We start from the raw sequence: 23,665 nt of genomic DNA, 5'->3' as shown, positions 1-23,665 counted from the left end.
TGGGGGTCCAACACAGAACAGGTAAATTTGTATGCCAAATTTATGCATACAAAGAAGGAATTTTACTTTGTTTTTCCTTTGCTCTCAGGCACTACAGAGCAACAACACAACCAACAGAACAACTATTTTTTTTCCACAAATACCAATACTGCAATGGTGCAGTGGGTCAGTCTGAATCTGGATAATACAAACTATATATATATATATATATATATATATATATATATATATATATATATATATATATATATATATATATATGGCCATTATAACCGTGTTACAATATGAAGATTACAATTACTCAGCAAAATCTCCAGTTATGTTTTGTCTCACACACACACACACACACACACACACACACACACACACACACACACACACACACACACACACACAGAGCAAGTACAGTGCAAAAATTTCTCAACATTATTCTGGTACCAATTGCAAGAATATCTGAGTAATATTACACTCCGCTTTCACACACTTATTGAGGATAAACTACAATTTTACTTTAGGCAACTTTTATAGAAAAGTATGAAAAATAAAATTCAATTTCAGTTTCAAATTTAAAAACAAATTAGTTTTATTGTTGAAAATGGCAGCACAGTAAACTTATTAACATTCTCTTTTTCTCATTACATACAAAATCCAGATAATTTGGTTAAATCCAAGGATTTGCAAAATATTTTTTTTTGTTAGATGGAAAATTCTGCACATGGAAATCATGACTACATGACTGAGCTGAATGGTTGCCGTTATATCAGTAGTAAATGTGACATTTTTACAAACTTGTGCTTCTTTTTTTGACATAAAGAGGGATCCAAAAGTAGGCATATTAAAAATTATTTCACCATGAACAAATAAAGCTGCATGATTATAGACATTTTAACTTAATCCTTTTAACAAAAAGATTCAACATTCACCAGTTTATGCAAAAAACATGTACCTGGAAACGGTAAAAATAATAACAATGATGCAGTGAGTTAAACAGATACCATAGATTCAGTCATCTTAGTCAAATGATGCTCACAAGTTCATGGCATTTCACAAGTGAAATGATGCCACCAAGGATATCAATTCAAAGGACATAAAAGATATAAAATACAGGTCAAAGGATTGTGGCTCTGAGGCAGCACTCCTCGATATGACAGTTAATCATTCACTCTTGATAACAGAGTGCAGGAAGACTTAATAATTAAGGCGACGGAGCCAGTAACTAAGAGTCACTGCAGTTTGCACAACCTGGGACACAATGAAACCTACATTTTGACGGTCATAATTGATGAGTTGATGAAAAGCGTATTTGTTGTGAACTTTGCCAAAAAATATAGTCCATGAAAATCAATTTTTTTAGTCCCCAGATATGGTCCAAGTCGTCAAAGTCGTCAAAGTGATGAAAGTCAATTTTCACTTCCATTCTGCCAGATCTCTCACTGTTTTCTTCCCATCCCTTGGCTGATATGTTGTAGCCACTCCTTCAGCATCTGAAAGCTTGGTCGAGCACCAGGATCCAGGTTCCAGCACTGTTTCATGATGTTATACACCACTTCAGGACAGCCATCTGGACAGTCCATTTTGTATCCCTTCTCCACTCTAGGCACTACGTCTTTTAACGGCTACAGAAAAGAGTAAAGTTGCTGGTAGAAAGTGTTTCACTGACAGCAGAAAATGCAACTTACTTTGATTAAGTAGTGTGAAACTTCTGTGTCACACAATTTGCAAAGAACACAGAAGATCCAGAAATTTTTTTGCTTAAAATCAAAAACGTTTTCTGCTTTAAATCTTACAGTAACCTCATTTAATTTCTCATGAATGTTTTCTGTATACCTATAAAATATGATATTGATACTTACAATTCTTGGATATGGCACTCGTCCAAAAGAGTAAATCTCCCAAAGCAAAATGCCGTAGCTCCAAACGTCTGATTTGGTGGAAAATTTCTAGCAATTAAGAGAAAAACAGAAGTTTGTTTCACCATGTGGCAGGTACTCATGGAAAAGCACACTACTCAGCCTGGTCAACAGTCCTTTTAAATAAAAGTGTACCTTTTCTCTGAGGGCCTCTGGCGATGTCCACTTCACAGGCAGCTTAGCAGTGTCCTGAGTGGAAGAGGCCTCCTTGGTCAGCCCAAAGTCACTGACTTTGGCGATGTTGTCTTCTGAGACAAGAACATTTCGGGCTGCTAAGTCTCGGTGGACAAAGTTATTTGCCTCCAGGTACGCCATGGCTTCACAGACATCTCTGTACAGGAACAGCAAAGAACAGTTAAAAAACTGACAGATGTTTCCTTTTAAACTCTAAATCCTTGGCTCAAGTATGTGCTCAACACATTTTCTGATGATACTACAACATATTGAGATCTTAAAAGGTAGAGTGCAGAGTATTCTTTTAAAAAACATAGTTTAGCATTTCACATTCACCTGACAAACTGAATGTATTTCCAACTTCACAAACCATTAGTGAAGCTAATTTCTATTCATTTTCTCCTTGTTTACTGATGAACTACTGCCTTTTACACTGCACTATGACCACCAACTGTTGATGTATGTAACTGTCTGAAACTGAGAGTTAGCATGTCCTTCTCATTTGGCAATAATGCCTCATTTTTGAGGTAGGTCAACACGCAAGTCTAATTTGCGTGGGCAAGGGTAAATCCAGTTTTCAGCTTTAGTAAGAAAGTAATTGAACCATATCAGTGATTAATAAATATTTTAAGATCTAAATGAGAAAAAAAACTAGCCAGTTAAAAGCTCAAACTTCATGCAAAAGACTGCTCTGTAGATTCAGACAAATTCTCCAATCAGAAAGTGTAATACTAATACTAATTTTGTTTCATGTTCTGTTGCAATATGCACCCCACCACACATATGCATTCTTCTACAGTCACCAGAGTATCACATCCTCTCTGTGATTATGTGCATGAGCCAAAAGATAAAAAGAAAAGATCAAATCCGCCACCTGCTCATCAAGCAAGTTTCAGACAAATGCAGAAATACGCACAGTGCAAAATTAAGGAGAGCGTCTCCACCAAGTACTGTCCGGCCTCTGGAACGTAAGTAGTCAACCAAACAGCCCTGAAAAACAAATAAACAAACAAATATGTGACATGTTCATAACTATGTTCTGGATGTTGACAAATGATTAGTTAGTCAGTCAGCCACCTACCTTGGCCATGTACTCAGTAACTATAAACAGACTCCCATTTTCCTCTACAATCACTCCAAGCAGCTGCACCAGGTTATCATGCCGTAGTTGCCTGAGGGAGGAGAGGAGCACACAGACATGTTATTTTGGGTTTATTTGTGTTTCTTTAAAAAAAAAAAAAAAAAAATTTGTGACCCTTACGTCATGACAGAAGCCTCAGCAATAAAAGCCTGTGCTGTAGCATCATTTTTTATGCACTTCACAGCTACTTTAGTCCCTCTGTAGTCTCCAACCATAACATCTGGAACAATCACAAACAATAACACACTATTAGGTAAACAATCAGGGAACACTGCACTAAATTACCAATCTTCATGAATATGAAAATTTCATTAGTAATTGTTTATCATACATGTCTGATATCTGCCACATCTAAGCAATAAAATAAAACTGGGTCACTTGTACGATACAGTGTAAATTTAGCCAAAGTTTAAATGTGAACTTGCCTCCAAACTCTCCTTTTCCAATAACCTGCTGCAGTTTGAGGTCCTTTCTGTTCATTGACCAGCCACCTGTTGGCCATTTAAAGAGACAACAACACACAGCTGAGACATAACAGGACCATACATGTCTCTCATAAAAAAAAAAGTCTGCAATGTCATGAACTGTAAAAGACTGACAAACTGAGCCTTACTCCTGGAAAATTCATCCTGAGCAGCCACTGTCCCCTCCTCCAGCTTTGGCTTGATTAGTCTGGTGCACAGGCCATCTGCATCTTTGGTGTAGTGCTAGATGGAAAAGAAGAAAAATTAAAACTAACACTACTAACACCCTTTGCGGGTGCGCAACAGTGTCAATTCTCATGGCCTTATATTATCAAAGAATATCTTACTGAGCACAGGAAAACAAACACAACCACCTTCAGTACAGTACTGGTTTAATGACTTGATGGGTACCCCACACGCTTAGAGCAGACCTAAGCGTGTGGGTACCCCACACGCTTAGGTCTGCTCTGAGAGACAAAGTTAAGGATTTTAGGGAAATTTGTTCCCCCATCATTGCTTTTCTGGAAGAAGTCCACTTTGACCAACCTGAAATGATTACTCTCAGTATTCATTAGACCTCTCTTAGAGGATTGGTCTAGACCAGAGGTGTCAAACCTGTTCCACAAAGGGCCGGTGTGGCTGCAGGTTTTTGTTCCAACCAAGCAGCAGCAGCACACCAGACTTGACTCATTTAATCAACTGATCTCAGTCTTCAGACAGTTGATTGGTCAAACTGTGTGTTCTTGATTGGTTGGAACAAAAACCTGCAGCCACACGGCCCTTTGTGGAACAGGTTTGACACCTATGGTCTAGACTGACTACTGGGTAGCACTGTGGCTTTTGTTCTGTCTCTTTTTTTCTTTGTAATTTATTTCATTTGTGTACTTTCCTTTAGATTGTTTTGTCGGCTTAGATATACTTCACCATGTTAACTGTTCTTCTGGGTTCACTGTGTTCTGTTGTACTGGTGTTATTGTAGAGAAAACTGAAACATACAACTGTATCAACTTTCTTAAAAATAACACTGCAGCCATAAAAATACACATAACAAAAAACTCCACCAGCATTACAGTTTAGAAGCAGTAAAACTCAGTGAGCTGGGCTGTACAATGGCCAACAGAGGGCTGTCTGGTCAAATGAGAAATAACAAAATGGCTTACTGACAAGGTGTTTCCTTATATACTGAACTTTCACATCTATTTTACTCTGTAGAATATACAGTATGCTGCTGTACAAAATACGTATTTAACACAGGAAAAGGAGTAATTTTCAAGTAAAAGCCTGGTGTTTTTTTTTTTTTTTTTTGAGGTTAGAGCTCTAAACCTCAGCATACAGTTAACTCTTCCTCTTTGACACTTCCTGTTCATTATTTGTTCCAGGAACTGTATGTGGTCTATGAGGTAGCAGAGAGACACAGGGACTCTAAAACAACAGACTAATGCTCAATATAGCACCAGGGAAATACTAGAAGCACCATGTTTTATTTATAAGACAAAACCAACCTAATTTTTGGTCTTACCTCAACCAGCTGCATGAGGTTTTCAAAATAGACCTCCTCATCAATAGTGAGCTTGCCGTTGTGGTAAATGATGCGGTAGTGCTCCACCTTGCCATCACAGCTCACACATAGGGTGTAGTCGCCAGGGAAGTTGGTGCTCTCTCGCACTAAAAACAGGCCTGTTTCAGGTGGGTTAAGCAACTGCTCGGCCCGATCCCGTGTTATCTTCCCGTGAAACCATCTGCGAGTGGAAGGGCAAGACAGGTATCATTAATCCAACAAATTAAAAATAATAATAACAATAATAATTGACCACCACAACTCGATCACCACAACTAATCCTATCACAGTGAATTGAAAAAATATAAAAAAGGATGTTGTGAAAATGCAACACAAAAATCTACTTGGATCCTTTTTGATGATGTCTTTCTGTCTGATTCATTCATTACAAAACATCTTACACATTTATTATTAGTTCATTTTAGAAAATTTTCTGTGTTGTTTTATTTCGAATGAATGTTTTCTGTACATACTTTGTGGGTATCTGAGTAATAGTTCAGTGGTTTGTATTTTTGATAAGATTTTTATTTTGATATCATGTATCTATTAAACAATTGTGGCCTGTAAACCTTGCCATCACTGCTGACACAGTGGCTGTAGTTGATGCTCTCTCGCACTAAGAACAGACCTTCCCTCTTCTGGACACAGTTGGCTGTAGCCAGTCAAAATTTAACCTATTTTCTGTGGAATAATTGTTTTTGTAAGCTTATTGTGTGTCCTTTTTCCAACTGCCCACTGATGACCGTTTTAAATCTTGTTCAGTAAGTTGAGGGAATCAGACTTTATGAGCCTTAATAATATATTTACGTTCCCCCACCAGGGTGGGTTTGCTCATGACTTTGTTGATCATATGTGTTGACAGTTTGCAGGAGATGATGTTTTGTTTTGAAGAAGGTGTCCTGCTTGTCAAAAATCCCGGAATCACTCATCAGTAATCAGCTGAAAGTTTTATTTTCTTTTTTCCACATAAATCTGGTTCAGCTCGTATCATTGATCCATGTCAGTTTTTAGTTTTGCAGCGACCTGATGAATTTAGACCATAAAGAACACTGTCCCTTCATATTCATAAAAGCTTCATAAAACCCTTTGACACATTTTGTCTTTTCCTGTTTTTAAAATATTATCCTTTGTTGGCACTGGAAAGGATGATTCTGTTTTAAGAGATATTAATCATTATGTAAAAGCAGGGGTGAGCAAAAAAATCCTGCCAGTCAATGAGGCGTGCTCCTGATTATTTTCCTTTAGCCTTTGAGAAAGTTTAATATTTCCTTGTTTAATTCACTTCATGACGTTAATATTTACCTTAAATAGGTCCTTAATGCAAACAGAATAAATACTGTTATCAATAAGAGGTATAGATTACAGTATTTTGCATATCCACTGTGGTATGTGTTTTATTACTGAGAGTCACAGAATGTACTGTAAATTCATTTGCATCTGGCTCCATGAGAAAGTTGCATTTAAATATCACACACAAAATCTTGTTGGAAAGCTGAGACAAAAGCTTTTTGTCCCTGAAATAGAAGCAGCTTCCCCCTCAGTTGTAGGAAAAGGTTTGCTGCAGCAGTTTTCCTTCTCAGTTTTGTAATTTTATGGACATAATACTGCCTCCTCTCAGAGGCGCACAGATCCCCTTTACTGTTTTGCTCTCAGATCAATTACAACAGTGAGAACTGCATCTTATATGAGAAGGTAAACTGATGTACCTTGACTTGTCTGTTCTTTTAACACTATTTTTATGTGTACTTGTCAAAAGGCAAGAAAGAGAACAGATGCTCAGCCACATAAGATATGAGACATCATAAGCTAACGAACATACATACACGTACAACTGATGATTAGTGGTGAATGATGGGTAGATTAGACAAAGTGAAGCCCCAGTAGGGCTGTTATGTCTTCTTGATGGCCATTTTTTATATATTATGTTTCATATTTTCTTCTTTATGCTTTTTTTTGTCACTGGTTGTTGTTGGATTATGTAGGTTTGCTTTAATGAGACCTTGCAAGATGTAGTTTTGTGATCAAGTGCACTATAACTCATACACATGTGCACATGTTTAGAGAGATTTTTGAGATTACTTCAGTCTGACAGAAAACAAACAACAGGAAACTATGCAGAGTTCAAGCAAAGCTGAGCTGGAAACAGACACAAGTGCACTGCAATTACAACACAGCCCGACCCAACTGTGGTCTCCATTCACATAACTCAGCGTCATTGCCACGACAAATAGGCCATCTGCCTTCAGCAACCACACGGCCATAGGAAGAGGGTAAAGTCGAACTATTTTAGCCATCGCTGCAGACACCACGGAAAGCTGACGTGGTGGCCACCTTTCAGATACAGACAGTAAATACATAAAACTAACCCTGTTTGCTTTGAAAGTGAGCGATTACATTGGTCCTCAGAAATGAAAAAGTCATAATAATCTGTGTACTCACGGCATTAGACTCAGCTTGCCACCAGATTTCACACCTTCCCTCTTCTGAACATAGTTGGCTGGGATTGTTCCCTCACGACCTGCAGAATTTTTAGCTTTGTACCAGTTTGGATCCTGAAACACAAAATGTATTTATGTGGAGTAAGTAACATAACATTTAAGTCATTCCTTGTGTTCTCATATTCATACTGACAACAGGTGTCAGTGTCAAATCCACATGTTGCAAGAAAACTAAAAAGCAAAACTCTATCTCTACAGGAATATAGGGCAGAAGTGTGGCATGTGAAACGTTACCTTTGTGACGACAATGATAGTCAAAACATCTCCTTTGTTAAAGGGCAGGTCCTGCTCTGATGTGCCTTTGAAGCTGTACCTGGCCACACACTCTGTGCCCTGTGGCCATGGAGTCTATGGGAACATTGGTAGGTCACTAATTAGTAAACAAATTAAATTTATGTTTATGTATCCATGTTTTGACACGCACCCCTGTTTGTCTTACCTGGACCTCTGTCATGGTGAGGTGGTTCGATCCTCTCACAGGTGAGGTTTTCTAGCTTCTACCATTAGAGCTGGTAAACACACACACGTACAGTACCTATGAAGAAAAATAGAATTTACTTCAAACTTAAAGTATGACGAATCTGCAACAAAGCTTCAAAGGTGTTCACTTAACCACTAAGAAATTCTCAGGAAGACAGTGAATCTGGGGTTTCACTGTGCAAGGGTGCATGAAAATTCATAGCAAACAAGTAAACTATCAGAATGCACTAGAGTAGCACAACACCAGACAGTGTCAGTAAAAATAACTCACTCATACAGAAAGCAGAACTAACAAGTCTTCTTTTTTTAATCACACTTTCACAACTGGGGCAGAATGTTTCCATGACGTAGAACAACAGCATGTGCATGAAAACTAGCTTCCAGTGGGTTGAGAGATGAAGTTATAACACAAAAAGACAAATACACTGTAATGTTCATTTTGGAACAGTATTATAGCTGATTGAAAAGAGGAATAAAACTTTTTGCTTTGTATTTCATATGGCAACACTGTCCATTTTGACCTAAAATGGACACACACTGGTTCTAAGCCCCAATGACTCTGCCTTGTAGGAATCAAGATAGCCCTCTTCAATGCTGGAATGCAAACTTGTGGTGAGATCTGACCAGGCCCAAGGGATTCATCCAGCCCAGAATTTCTTTACGTCAGTAAGGCAGTCACTGTGAGAGTAACCTTAGTCATCCAGGCTAGTGTTTCCATGATATATCTACAACAAATCAGTCCACAGGTGTCATGATGAAATGATGACCTATGGATAACGTTTTCCTGTCTCAGTTCCCATTGAAAGATGACAAAGGCCTGGTTAGGGAAAATCCTGACTTTGATAGATCTGTCACTTTACATGAGGTCATATCCTCTGACATGTCCATCACTATGCAGTTAGCTTCCTGTACAAGAGCCCAGATCAACAGGATGTGGATCTTAGAAAAAAAACACTTCTTTTTAAATGCATGTTTCTTCTCTTGCAGACAAAACCTGGCATTTCTTCTATGTCACACATTTGAATAAATAACCTGCCTCTTTACAGACACCACATGTGAGACAAAAAAACCCCATGCGTCCCAGAGAGGACTGTCATCACTGTGTATGATGGGGATGAGGCGGATGTCGTCCCCTATGGAGTACTGCAGCTGTCTTTCTGTATCGAGGGACAAAACTATCTGGACACATTTCCCACGCCCATCAACCCAGGAAACACCACCACTTTGCTGCTGTACATACCAACTCATCTTTTCTGCATTACGATTTGACATTCTACAGCCACACTGCAGCTTTGTGAGGCTGTAACAATTACTGTAAAGAAAGCCAAACAGTTCATTGGATGCACCAAAATACTTTTAGCTTGTGTCACATTCAAAAAAAAAAACATACCTCTCTCAGAGACCTCTCGTAAAAGGGGTTTAAAATGACTGAGTCACAAGCTGTTCAACCAAAGTGATATTCTGTTCTCAAATTGTTATGTTTAAATGCTTTTTAGAGGTCTGGGATGCTAAGACTCCCCAGTGTTTTACACAGGCAAACAAGGAATTATTAGAAAGAAGTCAGGAAAAACGTAAATATGCACTTTGTGTGGAAAAACTACTTCAACCATGTTAGCAATGTGTGGCTCTAGGAATGGCAATGTCGGCCTGTCGGTTGGCTCAGTAATTTGGTTCAGAATGAAATATCTCAACAACTATCACATCATGTATTGTCATGAAATTTTGGTGCCCAGAGGATCAATTCTTACAATTTTAGTCATCCCCAACCACAGTCTTGGACCAAAGGACATTGCCATCCCTAGAGCCAAGCTAGCTAAAAACTCCTTGTAATTTAATCTAATTTAATCTTTTATTTAATAAATATAAACCACAAATATGGTCCATCTCTGTAAGAGTTATAACTTGAAGCAGGAAATCATACTTGTGATGCTCTGAAAATAGTAAAGCTATAAGAATTTTTTATTGCAACAGAATATGTCTGGGCAAAGTCCTTGGTGACGGAGAAGAGTGATCTCACTAAGTGAGGAATGGATCAGTGGGGCCAAGGCACTGACACACAACAGCACTTTTTAATTCATCTCTTTTGGGACAGTGAATGCATCTCAGCAGCAGGCCACCAGCAGCTAACTGAAAGGGACAGAACTCAGTCTGTCATAGAGTCACATTGCCATTTCCAGAGAGCTCTATGTGGAACCACAGCTTGCTCTTTTCAGGACGCACACAAGGCTGTCATTGTGAGTTTGTCGAGTTTCTACTGACCCCTGGGCTTCCAATGACCCCTGTCTCATTGAAAGGTCCATCACCATCAGTCTATCAAGTGAGTAGCTTTAAGGGCAGCAATGCTTCCTTCCTGCAGGTCTGAAAATACGAACTGTTCTTCACATTTTATTCTGCAAGTACAATCAACTTGTGTCTACTGTCAATTTTAGTATCGTGTGAAAGCGACCTAAAACACAGTTTAAGCTGCATCAGGCCCAACAACAGCATAACAATGATTGCAAGCAGTGAATTACTACATCCGATTGAGAGATACTGTCTGCTACAGGAGAAGTGATGCATGACATTGGTTTCTGAAACAGGAAAAAGGCTAACTGAGTGACAGACTGAGCCTGAATGGAGTCAGAAAAGAGCACAAACTCAATTTTGCTAATTCTTGACATCCCTAACAATACTATTGTTCGAACCAGACTGGTTGATCAACATCTGAGTCTTGTCTTATGCAAGTAAGTCATAATCTGAACTGTACAAATCAGTGGTAGCCTGACTGCACAAAGCAAGACAGGACAGGAATGTAGATCTTCTTCGGCCTTGTTTAAGTCTGCCACTCCCTCGTCTATCTGCAGACAAAATCTGAGGTGAAAATGCTGATAATGCTACGTTTTTCACAAACTGCTAAGATACAGTGAAGTGAGGTGGACGAGGGGTGCTCTGGAAGAATTTCTCAAAAACTACACTTATCTGACAGCTCTAGTTTGTATTTACATTTCATATCAACATTTAACATAAAAAAACATAATAATTATTTAAAAACTAAATGTTTCATTAAAGATTAAATCAGAGGCTCCAATCCTTTTTGGTTTGTGACCCCTTACAAAAAAAAACTATGTAGATGGGACTCCTTGTCACATTTCAGATGTGTGAGTTATCAGCAGCTCCACCAAAGAGGCATTTCCCTAGTTACAACTAGCTTAACCTCGATATGTAAACAGTAAAACATTGTTTGAGTACTGATGCATCAGTGTTAACAATCCAGTGATGTCAAATATATCAGTCACAGGGGACTTTTACTTTTGATACTTGAAGTATATTTTGTAGATAATACTTTTGTACTTTTACTTAAGGAAGTGTTTTGAATGCAGGACTTTTATTTTCAACTAAAAAAAATCCTGCATTAATGTACTGGCATTTTTACTTAAGGAAAGCATTTGAATATTTCCTCCACCACTGGATTTTCTGTAGTAAGAATTTCACAATGAGCATTATGTCTGTGTTACTGAAGCTCTGTGCTCCTCCTCCTCCATGTGCAGCAGGGGGGGCCAGGATGATGCCAGGATGATCCGCCCCTCATCCTGACCCCCCAGCCTCAGGATGCTCTGCAGCTGCTTTGATGCTGCTGACCTGTTATCATCACTATTATAGCAGCAGGGTGGCAGAGCCAAATGGAGAATGTCTATATCCACTGAGGTGTCAAGTGTCAAGTACACAAACACAAATACATAGTGGTGAAAAAGGAGAAACACAGAGAGGGAGACTGAAGGAGCACATGTCAACAGTTCACCCAGTTGGGCCTGACAGCCTACAGATGTTCTCCTCAGAGGAGGAAATCACCTCTGCCTCTGGGAAAACAGCTGGATTCTGATGGTGCAGCACTGCTCACGGAAACAACTGTAGGATCTAAGAGAGGAAGTACGAAACTAGGGGTAGGCCCTGCAGTACAAGCCATCATTGTATGACTTTAATGACTGGCAGGTTTGCCTGTGAGGCTCATACAGAGTCCAAAATTGCACCCTGTTTATCATAAATAAACATAATACGTAACACTGCAAACCAAGCTCCTTTTCAGAGCAACGGGATGTTAAAAATCAATAATTGTTAGTTAGGGGAGGTACCTTTTTAATTTGGCATCCAGAAATTACAGTAAACTTTGCATTTTAATGATACCCAAAGTTCAAACAACACAATGAAGGTCTTAACACCTGTGACACTGAGGATGAATGATAAGTTTACCAAGCGACGATATTAAAAAAAAAAAAAAAAAAAAAACATTGCGCAAGGCAAAGCTGTCATGCCTGAGCAGTGGACACACACTTCCTTGCTGCGGTGCTTTGCACACAATGCAGTGCAACGCTGCTCTGCTGATGCAGCCATGCATGACACGTTACAGGGTAACAGTTACACTTTGCTGTGGTTTCATAAACTCTCTTCATCTTGCCTCACCAGCTTAATCCCTCTTCACAGTTTTGTCACACTCTAAAAGAAGAATCCTCGGCATAAAAAAGGCCCAGAGTGCTGTGCCAGCACCGGACTGGCTTCAGACTTCTTCAGAAAGTATCTGACCTTTGAGGGAATTCCTGGCTCAGCTGGAGGGGCATCACTCCGAAACAGACCCAAGAGGTCCTCAGTTCCTCTCTTTGACAAATATAGCTTTCAGTTAGCTTTTGTGTTCTGTTTGGCACTTGCTTTTAGTGCACTGGTGACTTTTCCAAAAATTTTTGATTAATTGTTTCCTGAGAATGACAAATTGAATGAGCGGAGGCAGTATCAAGCTGACAGGCGTTACAATTTAATAAGGACACTCAGCAAGTCACATATTTCTATGATGCAGCCAACTTAAAAAGGCCAGCTTCTAATGACCGACAGAAGAACCCAGGGCTCTGTGACAGCTCTAATGAATGCGCAGCATCTTTAGTCAGCTAAATATAGTGATCATTATCGGTACCATTATCAACCATGTTGTGACAGAGCAATGTGGAGAGCTGCACGATGCAGCTGCTGCACCCCGGGAAGCTAGAGGAAGTGGCTCTAGTTAGAGGAAAAGGATGTTAATAAGGCCACCACCATCGTGAAATCACATATTTATTAAGCCTATTTTTGTTTTACTGTGAAGCACTCTGCGCTGCATTCAGTGTATAAAAGGTAAACTCGTGATTATAGTGTCCTTGTCACTTAACACCTGCAGCCTCCAAAACCCAGAGCATTCTGAGAAGTTCATCACAGCTGTTAGTCATTGTACATGAACACAAAGTGAAGGAGACAAGCAGGCAGCCACAGTGCGACAGCTTCACTGTATTTACAAGGCAAGGCCACAATTGAAAATAAAAATCTTACCTGTTTGCAGGCAAAAACGAAAGATTTCAGTCAATAACAGGTGATTCGGCTACTTCCCGATGTCGTTTTTCATCTGAGCGACTGCGGCTAAATTCCCATTCACCAAATAAATAACCCACAGATGATAGCGAGGCGCAAAACACACGAAGTCCTGAAGAGGAAGTGAAAAAATGTCTCAGGTGACCCGAAACTTCAGCAGTCCAAAAGTACCTCAATAAAACCAGCCAAGACTGTTGCCGCTGCGTCTCCTGTCAGCATAATTTGGAAAAGCAGCCTTATATATATAGAAAAAAAAATATTTTTCTACAAACTTATCGCCGCAGTGTCGACTGTCCCTCTGCGGAAGAAGTGGGTCAGGAAAAAAACTAAACAGGCCAAAAACTGCGGCGATGAATTATACCCCGTTCAAACTTATTTCAGTCTACTTCGGGCTCCTTTCTCCCCGTCAGAAACATTCAAGTTTTTTGCCCCACCTTGGTTTTGCAGTGCACATGCGCGTTAATGATAAACTCGCCTGCCTAAAAATAGGCAATCGCTGAATCCGTTTTCTGTGAAGTTGGTTAAGGAATTTGATCATCTTCGAGTCAATGTTTGCAAAAAAAAAAAAAAAAAAAAAAAAAAAAAGTCCTACACGAAGTGGTGATTTTTTTTAATTGTTTCAATCTGCAGATATGACACAAGAGAACTGCACAGTATTTTTGCACAAGAACCTTGACACTGAACTTCGGTCCAAGCAGGAAACTGTTATCCTGTCTAGACAAAACCTCCCACTGGTTATTTAATGCCGTTTTGCCGAACTGAAAACTGACCCTGCATAGACTAAACCTCCACTGCAGGTCAGAGAATTTGAAACACGTAAACTTATTTAATCAATCTGAGGAAGCATAATCTGCTTTTAAACAGTTTGACTGTCAGACAGGTGCTTTCCTGTCAAAAAGCCAGATCACCACACGCTCTCCGGCTGTTCACATTTCGTCAAGAAATAACACCACTCATTGAGGAAATAAAGCTGCCATTACAGCAGAATAAGGAAGAGCCACCGAAACATGTGGGGTTATGGCCCCCTGGCGGCCACAGAAAAACAAAACTCAGTAACACTGGCTGATGTTTCCAAGCCAGACTTGTCTCAACAGATGTGACATAACACATCAGGCTGGAGGAATGTTGGAGAAAGGACAAAACATCTGTGCATGACACTTATTTTCACTGAATCAGCGCACAAGTCCGGTGCAGACTAGTGTGCACAGAGAACACAAAGAACAATTAGGCAAGCATTTTTTTAAAATCCTCCTGAGATGTTAACTAGTCATAATACCACACCAAACACCATGCACCAAAGAGTAAGATTTGTAAACTCCTTGTGCTGCATTTGAATTCAGCTTCTGCAAGACTACACTGATCCCAATGTTACAGGACTCACCTCAGAATTTAGCAAATGCTGATGTGTGCAAGCTGCCAATGTCCAATAAAGGTGTGTTAACTTTACACGGTCCCAATTCTGGAAACGTCAAATATCAAATGAATGTGTTAAAGAACCATCAAAGGGGTTGACTTTCATTGCTGAAAAGATCTGGCATTACAGGTCCCTCTATCAAGGCCTCAATAAGCAGCACAAACGCAGCAGCTAGTCTCTTAAATTAACTGAATATTTCACAGTCTGTTATTTAGTTTTACGGCCAATAGCAGTGATGGTCGAATACATAAAACAGGCATACTGCAGGTCAAACTCAAACTGAAAAACAACTTCCTCAACAATTTCTCATCACAAAGGCCCAATCCAAATGGTACACAGAAGGTACTCAGTGCAGGATGGTGCGTCCTGATCATTTTTTTGTTCAGATCAGGACAATTCACCCCAAAAAGGCATTTGAATCCCACACACAGTATTTATACTTTAGAAATGGCTAACTGTCTTGTCAGCCAACACAAGGCTCATCAAAAAACTGACATTCTAACCTGAAAGGTTAAAACTCGCATGATCACTTGGTTTTAAACTTAAGGGATCATAGCAGTGGTTTTAAGCCCATTTATCACAAATCACTTAGATTTTAACATTACAGCTAATCATTTGCAAACAATGTATGCTGTGTTTTAGAAATGTTGATGTATTTTGTCTATTGCTCCAGACAGCCACTGGCTTCTATTCATTTCTGTACAATATGAAAATAAGCATTCTCCTCAAACATGCTCAAAATGTGTTAGCAACCCAAAATCAAGTCTACATTAATTAATTCTTGTTAGTGAAATGCAGTGAAAACTTCTGCAAGCGATTTGTGTTTCAACTGCATTACCACACAACGATAATACAACAGTGACACAAACTAACAGAGGACTAGATGTTCACTGCGGAGTATTACACAATATAACTGAGTTTTAGAGGCCGATGATTTTTATACAGTACAGTAATGAATGGAAAGCAATAACTATATGGAGCTGAAGAACAAAACACATTAAAAATGATATAGCCTGCATTCAAAAATGATCAGTAGAAATGTTAAATATAAATGATTTGTAGTTGAGGAAAGGAAAAATACACTGGTACGGCCCTTCAGCTGATACAGTTTTACCCAAATTAAATCAACAAACGTCTTCCATGAAATCATCACTAAAAGGCAAGATTTCTCAGTTTCACATCATCTGTCTCATCTTTTCTGAGCCCTTATCAAAACAGCCTAAATTACCACAGACAAACAAAACTGCTGGTATCTGGAATCTCTCCAGTAGCTGCCCCATTCAACACTGCTTTAGTCTGAAAACACAGTATTACAATGACAAATATTCCACATTTTTCTCCGATGAAATTTCTCATTGTTAAATAAACGTTTATCCTAATAAATCCTGAGACAACATTTAGTGAATGCTGCAAAATATGGAAAGCTGTAGGCAGAGTCATTAGCAATTATAAACACTAATGTAAATGGGATTTCTGTCATCGCATCGAGATTAATGTAAATGCATTGTATTCACATGTATTCTATGGTAGATCTCTATTTATTAGCAACATGGCTTTGGAATGATGTTAGATTTCAATGAGATTGAAATTTTCCATTTTAAGTGAGAGATTGTCCTATTCAATTTACTGAACGCGGTATTTTTTGAATAACCTATCTTCAAAATATCTTGTAATTTCATGTAAATACAATGGTATCTCCATAATTGCTGAAGCCTTTCATTTTCATGGCATCTATTTTTTAAACGAAGATCTGAAAGCTGTTTCCTTGTCCAGCCATTTGCTTTTAGTCCTTGTAGAACTAATGTACCAAACAGTGGTCCTTCAGTGTGAGGGAAATGCCCCTTCCACACGTTGATGAGTTAGAAACTTAAGGGATGAACTGAAAAACAGCTGAAGCTTTCTAATATAAGGCGCCCAAACCCAAATGGTCAAGGATGGTGGAAGGTTTACACAATCTGTCATGTTGAACATTAGTCCCACTATGCAGAGTGCAGGGGGATGACAAATTTGCACCCAAACGGAGAATGGTACTTGATTCCCACTTCCTGGAACACCTGGCGAGGAACACCTATGTCACACAGGTAAACCCTGCCAGCTCCCTCACCCAGGGGAAGCGGGAGGCAAAGAGAGAGGGACCACTTGGCCTCAACTGCCTGACCCTGGCCACTAACAGGAGGGTCTAAGCTGAGTACCGGGGCTCGGTTCTGGTTAGCCCAGTCTGCAGCTGCTCGGTACCAAGGCTGATCCATCAGGAACGTGTTCTCATGACAGTCCAGGCAGTTAATGATTAGGTCCACGGGGGTGTCTGGAAGGTCTATAGAGTCAGAGAGAAAAATTGGAAAACTCTCAAGGCATTGCTTGACCAACTATGACAGCAAAAAAAAGTCACTCACTGCAAAAACAGAAGGTAAAAATCAATAACAAGAGGAAAATATTCCCACCTCTGATACTTGACACCTGTTTGCCCCCAGTTTTGTTGAAGAGCGTGAGCTCGCTGGTGACAGAGTCGAGCATCTTGACAAAATTGGGCAGAAACAGGATGACCTCCACTTCATGATTCGCCAGGTGACGACCACAGCTGATGCCCTGAGCCCCCTGAACATGAGGGCCACACAGCAGAGCCACTGTGGGACGCTGATGTAAATTTTTTGGAGTGAATCTAGAAGACACATAATCAGAAAATCTAAGATGTTACTATGACCATGATCACATGTAATATGTATTGCTGGATACCTATATTTTGTTTTTGGTAACATTGTTTGAATATTTAACATGTTTGTCTGAACCATCACTACATGCTTACCTATTTGGCCCACCGAGCAATGTAAGTGCCATCTGACTGGCACACACTCCAGTCATTTCCAGTCTTCGCTCCAATGAAAGACCATGACGCTCAGCGACCGACAAGAGACGCTTGTGTAGCTCATAAGATATACTAGGTACAACAAGCCCAGAGTCTGCAGGGAATAAAGGACACGTGTATGTAACTTAAGATCATTTGCCCTCTCTACCATTTGTTTCATCACAATGTGAAACACTTACCAGTGCAGTATTCTTTGACCCCAGGCTGTGGTACAGTAATCTGTCTGTATACAACAGGTTTGGCCTCCAGGATGTTCTCATCATGCCGGTACCGTAAAGGCGTCTGCTCTTGTGGCGTCCCACGTGACCTTGCACCGTTACGGCGCTCTGATATGTCAATCTCTGAGAAAACTGCTGCTTTGTCAAAAAGAGCCAAGTTTCCTTCAAAATCAAAGTCTGTGTCCAGGCCATCATCCACACCATCGCCAAAACACTCATCATCTCTGTGCTTCATCTGACCATTCTTCACCCCGTTCTTTTTTGGTGTCACTTGGTTTGCCCCTCGGCTACTTGATGACCCTGATCGAGAGTAAATACATAGTTAATATCTATGCCACAGAAATCAGCAGTAATATTTTGTTTTACTCTGATTGAACTGTGCATTCAACTGTACAACATTAGACTTACAGGAGTTGTGTCTTCGACGGAATCCTTTAGGCTGGCCAGGAACATCCAGATGACGCTCTCCATAGCTTTTAGAGCAGTGCTGAGGAGAGTTTAGCTTCTCCACAGACCTGGGGTCACCCTTTGGGACTGCAACTGGAGCACTGCTTACCTTTGTAGATGCAGAGGAGCTGATCCTAACATTGCCATTTCTGATATCTAGAATCTTGAGTTCCTTTATGTCAATGGCACTGCAGGAAAAAATAGAAAAATTAACCGTAATTGTGAATCAGATCAATATGGGAAAAAACACCGAGAGGGCAAACAATCTGGTTCTGAGTGTTACCTGAATGTGACCTCAGGAACAGGGCACTTGACCCCATTATGGAAAGGTTGTCTTAAAGAGATAGTTTGGCTGGACTGGTCCACAGACGATACCTCTCCTTGATAGACTCCCAGTGTTGGTCCACAGTTAATTGACACCAAACTACCCAACCAATCCGCAGCCATGTCCTCACAATGTTGCAGAACCGAACTTTTAATCTAACAATTCTTATCAGAGCAGATTAGTACTAACCACAACCTTTCTGTTAGATCGATAAGCTAACTTTCCGACAATCGGACATCAGAAATATTAACTGCTCGATGTTAACGATAGTTATGCTAACCGACTAGCGTTAACGTAGGCCTGTTATCCAGCTAAATTAGACGCAAATGTTGGGTTTGATTAAAGGCCTGAGGTTAAAGTACCCTTTGGGATTTAATGCGAAGAAAACTTCTCAAAACACAAATGAAGAAATTGTAAAGTTAAGTGCTGAAAGGAAAAATCTTTCTCTCAAACTGTTAGCTTGTTAGCTTCTCGTATGGCCTAAGCCTTTCGCTCTTAGCGTCTGGATTACTACTTCCGGCTTCCGGGAGACGGCATGTTTCACAATAAGAGCTTACCCTTGTTGTATAATCAACCCTGAAATTTTTACCTACATGTAAATTAGCGAAATCTGACAAATGGATTAGATAATCAAAAGCTTCAGCTTCTGCTATTGTTTTGTTCTATTACAAACACTGAGTCATATGTAACGGATATAATATGGAAATATGAGGATTACTCACGTGCAATATTTTTTAAAGTTAGAGCAGTACTTCTTAATAATGGTCAGACTTGCTTATGCGAAGAAACAACTTTGGATTTAGCCAGTTGCATGCAATATTTCACACTGATCTGTAGAGTATTAGCAAGCTTACAGCCACGATACTATCTAACAACTCATCACATGCTTTCTTAAAACTTGGAGCTAAAATAAAATCCATTAAAAACACCTATCTAAGAACATAATCACATCAAGCTTGTTTTCTCTCTCTTTTTCTGTCCCTAAAGACAATCATAAAAAATTATGACGCATTCACTGTCATGAGTAATTAATCTGAGGAAAGCTATGTGTATCATGATTACTGTTTGGGAGATGTTCTTAACAACTCCTGTCAACAAACAGCCAGTCAGCAGACCGAGTGAGATCATGTGGATACTATCCCAGAAGTGTTAGCACATGACACACCCACCCAACTGTGTCCTGTGTACACAGGTTGCCATGGATACCCAGTTCAAGGGCTATAGCTGAACAGCTTGTAATTAAATCTGTGTAGGGCTTAAAAGCAGAGCAGGTGGGCATTGTCAGTGGACAGGACAGTGTTTCTGCAGTAAGGTACCGTATGTGTCATTCAGTGCAGACTCCAGAAATTTGCTTTAGCCATAAATTGTGATTCACTTTCATGAGCCATTGGGGGGTCCAAAAGTAAAGTGTTCTTAGACCTTTGGACTCCACTGTACTTGTATTTAGATGTGGAGACAGGTATACTGATTGAATCTAGAATCAAACCGTTTTGCAGCTGACATACACTCTGTAATAACTACACAGTGTTAAAGCTAGTTATTTACCACCAAGCAACTGGAAAAATCAAGACACATGATCCAACAATAGCCACACACCCCAAGCTGCCACCTTTGTGTGAAAATCTATCCTTGTCACTGTGGCAGACGTGGGGAGATGAGGACTGCAGCCTCTCCCATACAAAGGGAAGTGATAGCTTGAATTTAGGAAGACACTCCAAGATGTTTAGACACTCATGCAGAAGTTCAAGTCCATTTTCTCTCATGGACCTCGACATGTGGGACAGCAAATCTCGTTTTACATCCCAGGTAAGACCCAGATATGCTCTTTTTGTACTAGAACAAGTTAATCAAAGTGCAGTTGTTTTAAAATGTGTGTTTTCCTTTCTTAGACCTCAGCATGGTGTGGTATGGCAACTGTCTCTGGGTCAGGATTTCTGTCCAAAGTCAGCACAAGGTGAGAGGAAAATTCACACAGATTTAAGCAACAGAGACACAGTAATATTAATTTTCAGATCGGGGTAGCTGATGTACTGTATGTTCTCCAGCACACCAGGCAGCACTGGTGGCTTCAGAAGGAATGACCCAGGTCTAAGGAGGTGGCAGTCATTGTCTCATCTGGCGCCTGAAGGTGCTCTGCAGTCCTTTCCTCCATCTCCAGGGGCTAAAGCTGCCCGAGGTGAAAGTACTTTTAGACAAGCAGAAGTGGTGCAATGGCTGCAGGATGCTCATGAGCGTATAGATACTCAGCTGGACCAGCTGAGGGCCAAAGACACACACCCAAGCTACAACATAACTACTGCAGAGCTACTTGACATGAAACATAAGGTAAGTAATACAATCTTTACACATTAATGTTAACCAATCCTGTGCCTTGCCTTTTTTTGCTTTCTTCTCTCTCATTGCCATTGGTTATTTTGGGTGGTTTTATAGTTTTTCTGCTTCAAATCTATATTTCGTATTTGCCACTGTCACACACAGCATCCTTTCACCCTGTACTAATGTGTAACACAGCAGATGTCAGAAGCAATGAGCACTCTTGAGCAGAAGGAGGCTGCTGAATTATCCCAATTTGACAAGAACCAACAGCGTAGGGAGCTCCATGAAAAGTGAGTGTGGCAAAATACTTGTAAAGGAAAATTTGAATGACTTTAGAAAAGACTGACATTCCTCATGTGAAATTCACTCACAAGGGTCCTAAAGCTGGAGAAGGACCTACTGCAAATGAGGTCCACTTTGGACAGAGGCAGTGATCAACCACCTAAAACAACTCCTGGTTATCTTAACGGAATATTACCACTGAACCAAGACGACTTGAACAGACAGGTGTGTTATATTTATGTATTATATAAAAAGATTTGTGTTGTAAATAATGTATTATTCTCTTTGTCACACATAGTTTTGATATTTTTGTTTAATTAAGGAGAAGCTGAAGGTTGACACAGAGCTGTGCAAGCTGAGAGAGGCTTTGAAAAAGGCTGAGGCGAGGGCAAAAACACAAGAACAAGAGCGAAACCAAATGCTCCAGCAACTCCAGACTTCAACCGAGGTCAGTTGAAAAATATGTAAAGGAAATATCGAATATAAACTTACTCCACAGTAGTCTGTTATACCATATCTGTTATTTATATCTTTAGGCTGATTGTCTTTTGTTTCTGTGTACCTAGACACAGAGGGCGCTGTTAAGTCAAATAGAGGCGATGACCCAGACTGTATCAAATCACTCTGAAGTGCAAGAGCAGCTGAGTGACGCTAACAACAAAATTAGCCAAACATGCTTGGTCAGTGGCCTGTCTCTGATTCGTTATTACTCCAATCCAACACAATAAACATTTACATAAACAATTATACATTGAAAAGCATCTTTCTAATTCTGCTCAGGAAAAAGCCATCTTGTCAACTCAAGTGCTGAAAATGGAGGATATTATAAAAGAACTGAGGACCAAACTGACAGGGGCTCTGTCTGACAAAGATCACCTGATTCAGGTATCAGATATAATCTCTTCTGAGCCTTATCTACAATGTCTGAAGCATCTAAGATCAAAATGTCGTGTTTTGGTCATATGACCACAGGCTTTTTTGCATTACGCTTGTATAGGAGAAAGCAGAGCTGCACCAGAAGGCCCAGGCCCTGGAGCAGCATCTGGAGAGGACACAACCAGGTTCAGAGGGCTGTGAGATCCATGACCATCTGGCTAATGCAGAGTATCCCAACAACAAACAGGATCAGGAAACTGATCTGATGAAGGAAGAATCAAAGGCTCTCAGAGAGGTTGAAAGTTTTAACTGGTCAGCTTTTGGTTAAGTTTAATTTTTCCTGAATTCTTCATTAAATTATCAGTCTTGTTTCTTTACACCAGGTAAATGAAAAGCTGACATGTGAGCTTGAAATGATCAAGCAGAAGCTAGAGATATCACAGTCTCAGCTACAGGAGCTAACAGCAGAGAAGGCTGTCAACACCAAACAGATCAGAGATCTGGAGGCAGAACGCTCCCAGCTGATCAGACAAAAAGATGAACTGCTGAGCAAAATTAATGAAGATGGACATGAGATGAAGGAAAAGTGCTGCCAGCTCAGGTGAAAAGTTAAAGACATGCTCTTCTTCAGTATATTGAAGGTGAAGTATAATTATCCTTTCTTCACTAAAACCTTCAAATCATTTATCCAGGGATTCTGTGGAAGTTTTGGAATTAGAGAAACAGACACTGCAGGACCAGTGTCTGTGTTTAGAGGCGAAGGTCCTCGAGAATGAGGAGAAGCTACACCTGCTGGAGGAAGAGTATCGGAAACAAGATGCAGCGAAAGTCCAAAACATAGAGCAACTAAAAGCTGTGGCCTCACACTGGACAGACAAATGGCAAAAGGTGGCTTTGACCCTGCAGTCCACACAAGAGGAGCTCGAGAGACTTAAGAACAACAACTCCAGAAATGAAGTAAGACTGTCCCTTTACTACTCCCAAAAACATTCCCTCCAGACATGTGTAAAGACTTGAGTTATAATTTGTGTCCGATGTTTCCATTTTTCACATAAAAGTTTCATTTGGTTTCATCCCTCACAGTAAAATCCAAAATAGATACTCCACAAAAAAGTTCATTAACTTATATAACTATCCACTTTTTTCATACAGAGGGAATCTGACTCACTGCTGGGTATTGAGCATGACACATGTAAACAGGAGCAGGAGCTGGAAAGGAGCAGGTGTCAGGCTCTGCTTCATAGATATAAGGATGAAGGTAAAGGTGAAAGTACATGCCAGCAGCTTGTGGCAAAAATTCTCAACAAGATTACTGTATTCTTTACACACAAG

General features: G+C 40.0%; 2 protein-coding genes across 3 annotated transcripts; both read right to left on the bottom strand.

Moving 5' to 3' along the window:
• Nucleotides 1-370: 370 nt before the first annotated feature.
• On the bottom strand, nucleotides 371-14,010 carry LOC121182207 (tyrosine-protein kinase CSK-like). 2 transcript variants are annotated; one of them, XM_041038591.1, is made up of 14 exons: nucleotides 13,865-13,998; nucleotides 13,554-13,704; nucleotides 8,185-8,280; nucleotides 7,980-8,093; nucleotides 7,687-7,799; nucleotides 5,209-5,428; nucleotides 3,839-3,932; nucleotides 3,651-3,716; nucleotides 3,346-3,445; nucleotides 3,166-3,256; nucleotides 3,001-3,074; nucleotides 2,046-2,241; nucleotides 1,854-1,940; nucleotides 566-1,616 (listed from the first exon to the last, which is right to left on the bottom strand). In XM_041038591.1, exons 3-14 carry the CDS (start codon nucleotides 8,197-8,199, stop codon nucleotides 1,431-1,433), a joined length of 1,356 nt encoding a protein of 451 aa, XP_040894525.1. In that variant the 5' UTR covers nucleotides 8,200-8,280; nucleotides 13,554-13,704; nucleotides 13,865-13,998; the 3' UTR covers nucleotides 566-1,430. The 2 variants fall into 2 exon arrangements, with proteins under 2 accessions (XP_040894524.1, XP_040894525.1); XM_041038590.1 differs by having other exon boundaries at nucleotides 371-1,616; nucleotides 13,554-14,010.
• Nucleotides 14,011-16,100: 2,090 nt separating this feature from the next.
• edc3 (enhancer of mRNA decapping 3 homolog (S. cerevisiae)) lies at nucleotides 16,101-19,354 on the bottom strand. The gene is made up of 6 exons (XM_041038936.1): nucleotides 18,818-19,354; nucleotides 18,496-18,722; nucleotides 18,049-18,387; nucleotides 17,810-17,963; nucleotides 17,448-17,665; nucleotides 16,101-17,320 (listed from the first exon to the last, which is right to left on the bottom strand). The coding sequence occupies exons 1-6, from the start codon at nucleotides 18,979-18,981 to the stop codon at nucleotides 16,986-16,988; spliced, it is 1,437 nt and encodes a 478-aa protein (XP_040894870.1). The 5' UTR covers nucleotides 18,982-19,354; the 3' UTR covers nucleotides 16,101-16,985.
• Between the last annotated feature and the right edge of the window lie 4,311 nt (nucleotides 19,355-23,665).

This window comes from Toxotes jaculatrix, chromosome 5 (assembly GCF_017976425.1).
Source record: "Toxotes jaculatrix isolate fToxJac2 chromosome 5, fToxJac2.pri, whole genome shotgun sequence".
NCBI lineage: Eukaryota > Metazoa > Chordata > Actinopteri > Toxotidae > Toxotes > Toxotes jaculatrix.
Note: the sequence above shows the minus strand (reverse complement) of the source record. Positions and strands in the feature narration are given on the sequence as shown.

Coding starts and splice junctions, on each gene's coding strand:
- LOC121182207 (XM_041038590.1), bottom strand. Junction 3,933..5,208: donor ACCTCATGCAGCTGGTTGAG/GTAAGACCAAAA, acceptor TTTTCCATCTAG/CACTACACCAAAGATGCAGA. Junction 3,257..3,345: donor GCTGAGGCTTCTGTCATGAC/GTAAGGGTCACA, acceptor CTCCTCCCTCAG/GCAACTACGGCATGATAACC.
- edc3 (XM_041038936.1), bottom strand. CDS start 18,981: ATGGCTGCGGATTGGTTGGGTAGTTTGGTGTCAATTAACTGTGGACCA. Junction 18,388..18,495: donor CCGTCGAAGACACAACTCCT/GTAAGTCTAATG, acceptor ACTCTCGATCAG/GGTCATCAAGTAGCCGAGGG. Junction 17,964..18,048: donor GGTCAAAGAATACTGCACTG/GTAAGTGTTTCA, acceptor TATTCCCTGCAG/ACTCTGGGCTTGTTGTACCT.